The sequence below is a fragment of the Oenanthe melanoleuca genome, chromosome 1 (assembly GCF_029582105.1).
Source record: "Oenanthe melanoleuca isolate GR-GAL-2019-014 chromosome 1, OMel1.0, whole genome shotgun sequence".
Classification (NCBI taxonomy): domain Eukaryota; kingdom Metazoa; phylum Chordata; class Aves; order Passeriformes; family Muscicapidae; genus Oenanthe; species Oenanthe melanoleuca.
In genome coordinates this window covers 16,382,072-16,394,817 of record NC_079333.1, presented here as the reverse complement: position 1 = coordinate 16,394,817, position 12,746 = coordinate 16,382,072, and the positions used below count along the sequence as shown (strand labels likewise).

The following is a 12,746-nucleotide window of genomic DNA, read 5'->3' as shown; positions in this document are numbered from 1 at the left end:
TAACGCAGAGTGCTTATATTGGTCTATGTCAGAGTTAAAAAAAAAAAAAAAAAGGCTGAATTAAAGTTGCCATTCAATATTGTTTAAGAATAAAAAGTGGCTGTCTTGGTTCTCTGATTTAAAAATAAGTTTACCCAAGGCAATGATGAAATATAATCTTTGGGGGCTTTGAATTACTCCAATCTAGGTACCATCCACATAAACTTAATGCTTCTATATAGCAAATGCTTTACCAATTAAAATGAGTTACAGCAGAATTAAAGCTTTATTTTCTAGGGTTTTTTCTGCATAAAAATGAATACCTCTTAGCATTTTAATGAGCCTTCTTGTAACTATATACTTAAAAGTTAAGTCATTGCACTGAAACTAACTTATGAACAACATTTTGAGGAGTAACTGTACACAGGTCAAAGGCTTGTATTTGAATAAGATGAAAAGTTATTTTTTTATAGTCATTGATTTCTAAAGCTTATTCTAGTGTCTGTATATATACATACAGTAAGGTGTTTTGTTAGGCCTGTAATTGGCAGGATGTCAAAACTCATTAATGCATACAAGATGCTCTTTGCAAGTTCACAGGGTGCAATTTTTGAGAACTGTTCTGGAGGCTTTGTGGGAATCTTACCATTGAATTTAAAAGCTGGTTAATTGGACACAACTAAGGAGAAAACACCCATATAGATTCCGAAGCTGGAGGCTAATGTGAATGTGCTTATTTTCCCAGGTGCCAAAAAGCATTAGAGTTTCTATGGCCAGAAGTTAAAACAGCGGTTTTACGCTGCTTCCAACTAAGTTACAATGCCTGCTTTGAAGAGGGTAACCAGAGTTTCAGATTATTACTAGGGAAGTGGACACTTGCACTGCTACTTCAGGTATTGAAAACACACTCTAATGGTGCAACTAGAGAGTCTATGAAACAGGAATTCAGATGATTTGTGCAGTCTCTGTACCGCAGTGGATTTGTTTTCCCTGCAAATAATCCATACTGATTTCACAAGTTCTTTAAAATGACACTGTATCCATTATACTTAGGAAATCTCGTCTGACTTGTGATATAGTTCTACTTTGTCCTGAGCAGATTCACCAAACCAGATCTGCTGATTGAGGAGAAATGAAATAACTTTAATTGCAGAACAACATAAATTCATAAGTAGAATAGTAAATCTTTTGAAGTGCCATTTTTAAGTGTTTAGCTTGAGGAAATTGAAGCTGATAAGACTATTGGTATTTGAAACCTGAAAAAGGAAAAGTCTCTGCTACTGTTGATGTGAAATAGGCTGCATAATTACAGCTGCTTCATGAGCATTGATGCTGGAAGTTTTTTCTATCCTCATGATGTTTGGTAGCTTACAGCTTTTAGAGCTTCACAAAAATAGTTGTATTGAGCATTGTAGACAATACACTGTGATTGCATATGACTGCATGTCTCTAAAAAAGATTAAGACAACAGCTTTATTTGAAGTTCAAATGGAAAAGCATCCCTAAACATCTTAAGTTTGGGTTTGGATTAATGGAGTACTGATACATGATTGACCAAAGTCTCAAAAACAATAGCAAGTAATATTGTGGTTATCCGTAGTTTGAGTGCAAACATAAGAAAAGGAGTGAAATTTCTAGCAAAGGGTTCCAAATTATCTCTGGAATAAAGAGATTATACCTCTCTTCAAATAAAAACTTGATATGTCATCTTTAAAAGATGGTGTTACTTGGAAATAAACATAACCATAAACCAGTTTTCCACATGGGATATCTTGCTTTTGTCTCTGTGGATTTTTTGCTTTGATTTTTAAAATATATATATATTTAATTCCTATGGGTTGAGAAGTTGAAATGTTCTGGAGTTGAAGTTATTGATAGGGATAGGGCTTACGCGCGTTGCAATGTTTTGTACATTATGTCTACTGTAAAAAGAATTGATTGTACGTACAAATGGCTGTTGTGTGAATAAACTTTTTCTTACATTCTGCAACATAGGTAGTGTTCAAAAATGTTTCACAGGTATGTTCTGAAAAGTTGGAGATGGAAAAGCACAATAAACCCAGAGGCTGGATAGAATGAAGTAAAGTGTTTGAGATGGGCTGTTTAGTATTTCCCTGTGGAAACCCTAAGCTTATAAAACAAGTGTCTTCAGAAACTCTTTTAAGAAGATTAAGATAAATGGTGGTGGTTGCTGTCCAAAACCTTTCATTTCAAGCACAGCTGATTAACTAGGAATTGCATACTTTAAAATAGTCTTGTTTTTTCATTCTAGTATCTTTGTCTGCTTTAACTGTATTTCTTGGAGTTAATCAATTCCCATCTATTTCTGACCCATCTGGTGGTTAAAATGCTTTGTAGGTGGTACCATACATCTTAGATGCTCTCTGGCTTGTTCAGCTTGGCATGATGGTCTGGATTTATGATCATTCTGCTGACTGATGTTTTGCCAAAGCAATGCAAAAAGCCAAATTAAGTGTGCCCCATGGTAATTGTACTTAAGTTTGTGTGTCACTATGCTGGGATATTACTATTTTTTCCTGGTGTTCAGAAGTATATGTCATCTCACCCAAAATGAGACTCAGTGGATGGACTTGGATTGAAAGTATAATACTTGATGATGTTTTAACATTATAACAGAATTTACTCAAAGAAAAGGCACTATGAAGTTAGGATGAAGCAGTCAAGAAACTCTTCTGATGTAATCACAAGACCAAAGAATCTTCAAGAATTCTGGACCTAAGAATGTGTATTAGTTGGTTGAGACTTTCTCACTTAAAGAGGAGGGCTCCCAGTGTAAACTAAATTTAAGCCAGTTAAAATGCTGTGGTTTGGAGATCCTTCCACTGATTCATGTGCCCATTCTTCAGGAAAAAATATGAATTATGCTTGCGTTGTACTTTAGGACCAGCTTGCAACTAAGCACCAAACAACTGCTTGCTTTCCCCACCCCCCTCTCCTCCCACGCCAGTGGAAGGGGGAGAATAATCAAAATAGAACTTGTAGGTTGAGATGGGAACAGTTTATTACTTGAAAACAAAATAAAATATATTAATAATAGTAATGGATAATGAGGGAGGAGGGAACAAACAAGTGATGCACAATATTTCTTTCTGAGTAGTTTCCTCAGTTTATATACTTGGCATGGTGTTCTGTGGTGTGGAATATCCTTTTGGGCAGTTCAGGTCACCTGTCCCAAATATGCTCGTTCCTGGTTTTCTTTTGTACAGTTCCTCACTGGCAGAGCGTGGGACACACACACAAGTCCAAGTCCTTGACTTGGGATAAACACGACTTAGCAAAAACCAAAACATGGGTGGGTTATCAGCATTATTCTCTTGCTGAATCCAAACCACTGTACCAGCTCCTGAGAAGAAATTCTCTCTATCCCAGCCCTAGCCAGGACAGTTTATAGTATCTGATGGATACATGGAGCTTATGCCAGGAAAGCCGTTATGGAAACCAAAGGTTAAGGCATTCATCTTTGGGGAGTGAAGTAACTTCTGCAAGTTGTTACTCTAGGACTTTATTCCTTAATGTTAGGGAAGCCACCAAAAAAAAAAAAAAAAAAAAAAAAAGAAAAGCTTATTTCAGTATTTTTTCAAGTTACTTAAATATACCTTCGTGAGTGTGGTCCCAGGGGAATATTTGTTAGCTTTTTCATAAGCGGTGAGAGGACAGGAATTGCTTTATTAGAGTGCAAGTGTTGTATTTTGGGTTTGTTTTTGTTTTTAATTGAGGGATTTTGCTCAGTTTTGTAGCATAAAGCAGAACAACATTAGAAATATGAGGAACTGATAAATCACATTGCGTAGTGTCAGGGTTTTTGAATAGACCATACAGCTGAAGAGCATCTCAAAATTTCCTTTGGTAAGAGATTAAATAGAGAATGGTTGTGTTGCATTTGGACAATAGCTGAAGTAGACTGCTATAGGAAAACATTGCAGATATAGAGCTGTATTAATTTTCAATTTCTTGGCTGTTAAATTTTCTGATTCAGTAATCAATGTAAATAAGAACATTATTTAATGTATGCTGCCTAAACTTTGTGGGTAAGTGTTTAGTACAGCTGACATGAATTATTCCAATTGTGAAAATTTTTGTTGAGCCTGTTGGTGCAAGTTTGAAGTATTGATGAGTTTAAGTTAAAATATGTTAGCAGCTTTTTCAATTTTGAGACTTAAAAATTTATTTCTAAGGATAGTGAAAGGAATGGCCTTTGAAGACTGACAAGTATGTTAATTCAGTATGAATGTTGTTCAGCATTGGATTTGACAATGCTAAGGTCAAAAGAAAGATGCTTTAAAAGGAAAAAACCACAGCTTTTTCTCTCCCCTTATTAAAATGTATTTAATATATTTGTAGCTTGAAGTCCTAAATATCATTGGTGGTCTTAGGGTTTGCTTTGATCAGTGTAAGCCATGTATTTGGTGTTTATTTGCATGTTCGTTGCTCCTAGTATGGGGTTTTTTAACACTGATTTTAAGTTTTTCCTTTTTACTTTCTGCAGACCTAAGTGTCTTTAAAGAAAGATTGTCAATAAACCATAGTTGCCCAAGTTTTTGTATTAACACCTTGTTAGCTTATGTAAGTGCAAACCATATATTTTGTAATGTCATCTTACCTTGAAAGTGAGAATGAAAGCATGCTGCTAGTAGTTAATAAAAGTAGTCCTTGAAATTAGGTTTAGATTTCATGAACTCTCTTAATTCCCCCAGTTTTTTAGTTGGGTAAGTTGAGGCAATACTACAAAAGTGCTAGTGCAGGACAAGGCTCTGTTTGGCAGTGGCAGGAAGAAGCATTTCTCAGAACAACCCTGAAGTAGCTTATCTGAGTATTAAAAGTATATGAACTTCTTAAAGTTGTAATCTATGCTATCACATTGCAGATGTGCCCTTTAAGCAGACATCTTCTGTTGCTGTAGCAGGGGCTGTGATTGGAGCAGTCCTTGCTCTTTTTATCATTACCATCTTTGTGACAGTGCTGCTGACCCCAAGGAAGAAAAGGCCAGCCTATCTTGACAAAGTGTGAGTATGTGTTGGCCTTTTTTTTTATTCAGTTGAAAGCAATGTGCAGAAAACATTTGTTCTATATGGGAATTTAAGTGTCTGACTTAATTTAGCAACTATTCAGCTTTTGTAATTCAAGGCTCTATTTTCAGAGTAGACAAATGTGAAATCACACTTGCATTTCTGAAAAAGAAATGAGAAAGGTAAGAATTACTTCAGAAGTAGTATAATGCTTTATCTCTTGAGAAGTTTGGGGGTTTTTTGAAGGAAAACTACTAATGGATTTAACTGGAGGGCAAAGAAGTGTTCCCTCTTGACTGATGCCAGTGACTGCTAGTTTGTTGTAACTGTGGGTCTATCTTGCAAATAAATTTGGCCATGCTTTGCAGATGTGAAGACCCCCTAAAATTAATCCTGAAATGTTGATAAAATTAAGCAAGCTCCCACAGATATGTGCTTAGAAATTACTGACTTCTTGTGCTTTCTGGAATGTTGGTTGTTTCTTCAAGTTTCTGGCACAGACACACAGTTTACTTTATTCAATGTGATCAAACACAAAAGAAGGAAACAAAAACATCTGAAAAGATGTTATCAGTTAAAGTGGATGATGTCTAGATCCTGTTTGGAGCATGCATAAAAAAGTGACACAGGCTTAGAATATTTGTGAATATGAGTCTTCTTACATCCCATATGCAGTTTCTTACATCCTATATATAGTTAACACTTAAAGTGAATGAGAAATGTTATTAATGTTTGTATATATAGTTAATGAGAACTAGAGTAAAATAACTTAGAACCTTCAGCATAAAATAAGTTTCCTCATCTGCATTGAGCTAGCAGGATATGTCAAAAGTCTTCTTTTTGAGCAACTTCTAACATGGTTAGAAATGCTGTTTCTTGTTTGTGTCTCTTAGATTCTGTATCTGAAACATATTTATATGAATGATCTTACACATTTAAATTCTTTTATAACCATTTGCTTTCACTGAGAAAGTTAAAATAGAAAAAGTCTTGCTAGTAAGGCTTTCTCAAAGGCTTTCTATGGAAAGGCTATAGTTAAAAATGCTGTTCAAGCTGTATCTCATAACTTAGAAACAATGTTAGATACCAGTAATGTCTAATCCTCCTTAGTTGGAGTGTATGGGGGGAAGTTCAGTCTGCCTAACACGGGATGCAATAAATTACAAGTTCTGGGTGGGGCTGTTCTACAAAAAAGTGTGTGGCTGAATAATAGCCAGTGGTAGACATGTTCCATTACAATATATCACATCTGAGTCATTGCTGGCTGAAAAGTGTTTGTCCCTGAGAACTGAGTGTTGGGTGATTTGGCAGTTAATATCTGACCATTCAATTGGACTTCACAAACATGATGTGTCATATTCATTCCCTCTTTACCACAGGATTGATCTGCCACCCACTCACAAACCAGCCTCATTTGAGGAGAGAGCATTGTCAGTACCACAGAAAGAAGCTATGCTTCAGGTGAGTAAGTGTTTATATGCATCTTAAATTGACTCAAGGAAAGTGTTAACTTTGCTTCATTATGTTAATTTGGTCTGGTTTTGCTGTCCTGGTAATATATGGAACCTTTCAATGCTTTCACAGTCAAGTTGTTTCCCTGCATATGTGGTATCTAAGTCTCTTATCTCTATTGTTGAAGTCATCCTTAGAGGTCAGGAAACTGGTAGACAGATCATCTTGTATTTCTAACAGCCTTTGATAGACACGGCTCCTTTTGAATTAGAAAAACCTATACTTGAAATTCAGTGGTGAGACTATACATAGCTTTATAAAGCAGCCTTCATAAGTGGGAAAAATGAAGCTTGGTAAACTTAAAAAGTGATGTTATCATCAGCTTCCTTGCTAGTAGCAATTCTGCCATTCTTTTGAGTTACTAATGTTTGAGAGGTGGGGATAGATTGTAATTTGGGCTTTGTCATGGCTAATTTACCAAAGTATGAGTTTGATTCTCATTGAAGATCACTATTTAGATCACTTTTAAATGCTTACAATTATGTATCTTCTATTGTTGCTTTCTTGCACTTAACCAGCAGCAAAAAAGACCCATACAATTTTGTGACAAACAGTTGAATTTTTAGTGTGCTTTTAGGGATAGCTTCTTTTTATCTAAAATAATACTGTCCAAGCAAGCAGCAATAGGCAAAACACTTTACCATCATTTAGTGTTTGTGTGGGTGTAGTCTGATCAAACAGGCTCGTAGAAGTCACACTGGAAAGCTAATTCTAACTAATGAAACAGTTTGAATGTGAGGGGAGCAAGGAAGGGTAGGGCTATATTCTTCCTTACAACATGGTTTTGAGGGGGATTGGACTGCTTGGGAAACTCCAGGTAAATTCAGGCTTCTCTTGCACTAGACATTATGGAGAAGATCTGTTCTTGAGAGATGACTTAAGCTAATATCATTGTTATTACACTTCCTATAATAAACCAGTCAGTTATAGATCCTGGCCATGGCCTCTGAAGTGTCTTTTGTGTTTATATTAAGTTTATCAGTCAGATTTTTAGTTCTGTCTACATTGAAGAAAACTTCCATCATCTATGAGTATTTGTAAGCATTAGATTGTAATTATTTTTAATAAATTTTTTGTTCAATTGTCAGTACATACCATAAATAATGTGATTCTAACCACTGAGTGCTGAATTGTAACATTAAGCTAATTAAAACAATCATTTGTTTATAAGAAATATAGTTTTTCTAATACTATGGTGTATCTTTGCAGCTTTAAGGAGCTATAAAAGTCCTTTCTCATAGAGGGGAAAAAATCTTCACCTACATTTAAGAAGAATTTTGATGGAGTTCTTAATAACATTGAAAATATTCTTGTAGATTTTCTTTGTGATTGATGATTACTAAAGCTCACTAAATATCAGTTGCTGATAAAAATTATTGCTTATGTCGTCAGTGTTACAGTAGGTAATACTTGTGTATATTGTTGTTGGGTGAAGCAGGAAACTATTGTGAGATCCATTGCTGCCTTTAGTAGCAGCCTGATGATTATAACATTGTGAAAGTAGAAAACATTTTGTTGGCATTAAGAAAAGTTGGTTTTCATCTTCTTACCTTAAAGGTGGTGTAGCACCAAAGATGACAGAAAAGAACCAGTGCTTTTCTGTGCTCAGGTTGGGCATCATAGTTATTTCTTCTGTTACTACAGTGCTCAACTGATGAATCATTCTTCTGCCAATATTCCTGCTTAAAGTATTTGAGAAATATTCTTTTGCTTATAGAATCAAAAGATACGGTCTATTGTGGTATGTGTGCATCTGTAGTGCTGCTAGATGACAAAATGACAAGACTAGGAAATGTAATTATTTGTCCTTTGTAAAGTAACTTATAAAGGAGGTAGGCATAAGAAAATGTGTACCTTATTGCTTCTTCAGAACTTCACTGTCTTTGATTTTTTTTCTAGGTTGTGCTTATTATGGCTTCTTTTAATGGGTACTAAAGAATTTAGACTGAACTGACTGTAGTCTTGGAATGTTTAATTAATGTTTTGTTCAAATGTATTTTGTAAATAGAGAAAAAAAACCATAAAGAGACGGAATTAAATATTTGCTTTCCTTAAGTTAGATAAACAGAGTTTTAAGTTGTTTTGGGAGGAGTAAGATTTCTCTTCAGGTTAGGCTTTATTTAAGAAATGGATGTTGGCATAACACTGTTAGTGCACCTGTGTTTTTCTCCCTGTGGAACTCCAGAACTGAAACGACCTGGAGCTGGAGGCTGTCTTCCTATCTGATACTGCCTTTAATCAGTTATGCTTGAGGCAAAAGCTTCACTTTATCTAACAGAAATAAATGTCAAAATACTGGCTTTAGCCAAGAAGTGATTGGCTGCATTGTTTTGGTGTAAGAAGCCAACATTTGGATAGCTGTAAAGAGACAAAAGAAGAAAGTTAGCCTGTCAGGATGTCTCATCCTGTGAGACTGAACGTATTCACCACTGTACTACCTAATGCTCCAGTTGCTGCCTTGCCAACCCAGAATGAGATGTCAGGTGAGCCTGTCACTGGGTAGTTCAGATGTCAGCTTGTGGATCTGCTGAAAACAGCTGTAGGGGAAGTGTCACTGCTTTGTCAGCCACAATAGATGATCAGTTCAGCCTGAGTGGAAATCATAGGCTGCATCAAGGTGCAAAGTAATGAAGAGTGAATTTTAATGGTGTCTTCTGCATACTCAAAATAACTTAGAATTGAAAGTGGATTTACTCAATTTAGGCTGATTCTGGTAAGTTGTTATAAATAATGATGATGCTGAAATTCTCCTGTTTGTATCCTAGCAATCAGTATTTAATAAATTTTGTGCATATCTGAGTCAGCAGCTGATGGTATTAAAATTAAGGGAGGTGTTCTAGACCTGTGATAATACTGGATAGCCAGTGTCTTTCATGGATACTTCTTGAGATTTGGAAACTTTCAGTTTACTTTAAATATATGTTGTCATTTATGTGATAGTGTTAATAATAAGCTACCAGTATGTACCAGTACTATGTAACTGAGTACTCATAATATCTCTGTACTGGTATTTGCAGATACCAATTCATGGGTTCATGTGAAACACTTCAGAACTGAGAAAAACTAGTTCACATATGGCCCTAAAAGAGTGAGGCAGAAATCCAAAACAAAGGAATACATTATAGCTTAATTTACTATAAAGACTGTAGGTTCATCTTTGTCAACACTTTTGTTGACAGCACTGTTGCTTTTGTCCGGGTGTTGTTTTAATAATCACTGCCATGGAAATACTATTCTGTTACTCAGAACTATTCATTACATGTCATGTGAAAGAGTAGTGAGCAGCCTGAAGGTTACCTCCTTGGTGAGAGAGGAATCTCTGCTTGGCAATGTGGTTTTTGAGGTGAATCAGGAAGAAGTTGAGCAATGGGAGAATTCCCGTGGCTTAAAGAGGAATTTTTCTATTGCATAATACTTTAAAAAGGAGTGTAAGAGGGTGCACTAGTTCCAGCAGTCCTTGGAATCATTATAGTTAGCTTCACTGTTTCAAACAATATGTTACTAAGATGCAAAAACTTCTTTACTTTCCTCTAAGCATGCTTGAGATGGGCAGTGTTTGACAATGGGAAAGAACTGAAGTTATTACCACCTTAACAGGTGGTTCTGAAGGAAAGAGAAAAAGCATGTTTTGCACAATGCAGTGCAACACTGAGTTGTTGGAGGATTCAAAATTTAACAAGGCTCTTCTGTAGCAACAGGAGTAAGAGTGGATAAGGGAAATGCTGCCCAGTAGATATGTCTGACCAGATCTGGAGCTTGGAAGAGTGCCTCACTTACTCACAAGCAAAGCCTTTTACCTGTAGTATTTGTATTACTGATCAAAACAGGAAATAAAAAGGTGAAGTTGTCTTAGCACCATTAAAAGTATCAAATACCATTTAGCAAGTGATGATGTTTCTGAATCAAATTTGAAAACATCAGCGGCTGAACTCTTAAACGTAGTATAATACTGATTCATTTATAGATTATGGCTCTCTTGCACTCTTCTAGTTCTTTTTCCAAGGCTTTTCATGCAGGTGGGAATATGTCTTCCTTGATGAAAAAGGAAGCATTGTTATTATTTGCCTTAAACCAAAGAACTGTTTAGACAAACAAGATTGAATGGATAAGAGCACAAAATGTGCATTGATAAAGGACTTTGCAATAGAGAAAACAATTTACCAGATGGGGGTTAGAATGAGGCACAAACTTTTTTTGTTAGTGGATGCCTTTGTAATGGGATTTCTAAACTGGAAGGGATCAGAAAAGGCAAGATGAAGTTTTTGGTGAGATAATTGGTTTTAGCTATTTGAGGAACTGTTCAAGAAAGAGAATTCATAGAGTAAAACCAAGGTTTTATGAAACTCTGCAAAATGTAATGGTAAGACATTGCAAACTTCTGTTAGGAATCCAAGCACAGAACCCCAGATTGTTTCTATGAAGGAAGAGACAGGCTGTGCAGCTCAGCACCAGTTTTGTTTGACAGAATCTGATGATTTTGGTTGTCACTTGCTCTGTGGCTGTAAAATGTGTAATTTCATTATCTTGCAAAGGTGTTGTCTTTTCATGCCTTATGAGATTCTTTCCTTTGACTTACAGTTTTAATTGAATAACCAACTGGACTATTCTGGTTTCAAGTGTGTGTCTAAATGATGTCCACATCCACTGTTGGTAGAATTTCTCAAGCAAGCAGATTTTTTTGTTGTAGTTGTTGTTTTGCTTCCATGTGTGGTGAACTCATGCTCTTAGCTCAGGTATGAAAGAGCAATGCTGCCTGCTAAGTGGTAAATCACATTCTCAGAAATTCAGACTGCATTTTAGAACTTGAGAAGCAAAAGCACAGTGACTTTAAGGGCAGGAAGGGGACACTTTGAAATGGAATTACAAGAGAAGTTTGACGAACTAAAGTTGGTAAAACAGACCTGTGAAGATGGTGAAAAATAACTGTTGGAGGAGTAGAGGAGGTTAAGAAATAATTAGATTTTTATCCACTGAGTGGTCTACCCATCACATCCATGTCTCCTCAGTTTAGAGACAAGGATGTCATGAGAGACAGCATCAAATGCTTTGCACAACTCCAGGTAGGTGACATCAGTTGCTCTTCCATTCTCCATCAACACTATGATCCTGTCGTAGACAGTCACTAAATTTGTCAGGCTCAATTTGCCCTTAGTGAAACCATGTTCATGGTCACCAACCACCTCCTTATTTTCCATATGCCTTAACATAATTTTCAGGAGAATTTGCTCCTTCATCTTGCTGGACACTGAAATGTGACTGACCTGTAGTTCCTCAGGTCATCTTAACTTCCATTTTTAGACATGGGGGTCTTACTTTCCCCATTCCCAGCCAGTGGGAACCACAAGCCTGCCACTACTTCTGATATAAGATGGATAGTGGGTTAGTCACTTCCTGTGCAAGTGTCTTCAGAACTTGCAAATATATCTCATTAGGCCCCATGAACTTGTTCCCCTCCAGATTCCTTAGATGATCTCCAACCTCATCTCTTGGGGTGGACGGTTTGGCTGGGGTGGAGCTAATTCTCTTTGCAGTAGCTGGTATGGGGCCATGTTTGGGGTTTGTGCTGAAAACAGTGTTGATAACTCAGGAGCTGTTCTGCTTCTTGTACTGACCTGCCAACAGATGGGCTTGGGGTGTACACAGGAGATTGGGAAGGAGACAGGGTATTGGGAGAGGGAACAGAGCTGGGACAAGTGACCCTGACTGATCCTCATCTTTTTGCACAAGCCGTTGAATTGTAATAAGGATTCTAAATGATAATCACTTAAGACACTTCCTAAGGCAGAGTATATTTTGGGATGACTGGTATTTTTTATATTAACCAAAACTGTTCTGCAGTGTTGAATCTTGACTTGTTTCCCCTGTAACTTTTCTTCTTTCAGAAAGAACATTTTGCTTTGCAGAGCCAGTACATAGAGAGAGATGCTGGAAACTTGCAGCACATGGTAAATAATAAGATAGCTTGAATTCCCAATTGAAGCTTTGATTTCATCTTATTCCATAAAATAAACTTATAATGTGGGTTTTCATGAATTAAAAAAAAAAAAAATTGTCCATCCTGGTCAATAACTTGGTTGGATTGTGTGGGTTAAGTGAAAAGTGGCAGTACCAGTTTACTGATTATTTTAATACTTTAAAGTTCCAGCTTTCATTTCTTGATGAGTAACATAAAGCAGACGAGTGCCGACAGACATTTTTGTAGTTGGTGATTTGCTCTTTAGATTTATT

General features: G+C 36.3%; 1 protein-coding gene across 4 annotated transcripts in view; it reads left to right on the top strand.

Annotated features, from left to right (window-relative positions):
• The window catches only part of NECTIN3 (nectin cell adhesion molecule 3), an 80,524-nt gene that overhangs the window by 44,087 nt on the left and 23,691 nt on the right, over positions 1-12,746 (top strand). For 2 of the 4 annotated variants that reach the window (XM_056483028.1, XM_056483009.1), the window contains 3 exons: positions 4,865-5,003; positions 6,386-6,467; positions 12,401-12,463. In XM_056483028.1, coding sequence (XP_056339003.1) covers positions 4,865-5,003; positions 6,386-6,467; positions 12,401-12,463 — 284 coding nt within the window. The other 2 variants (XM_056483019.1, XM_056483037.1) reach the window with 2 other exon arrangements.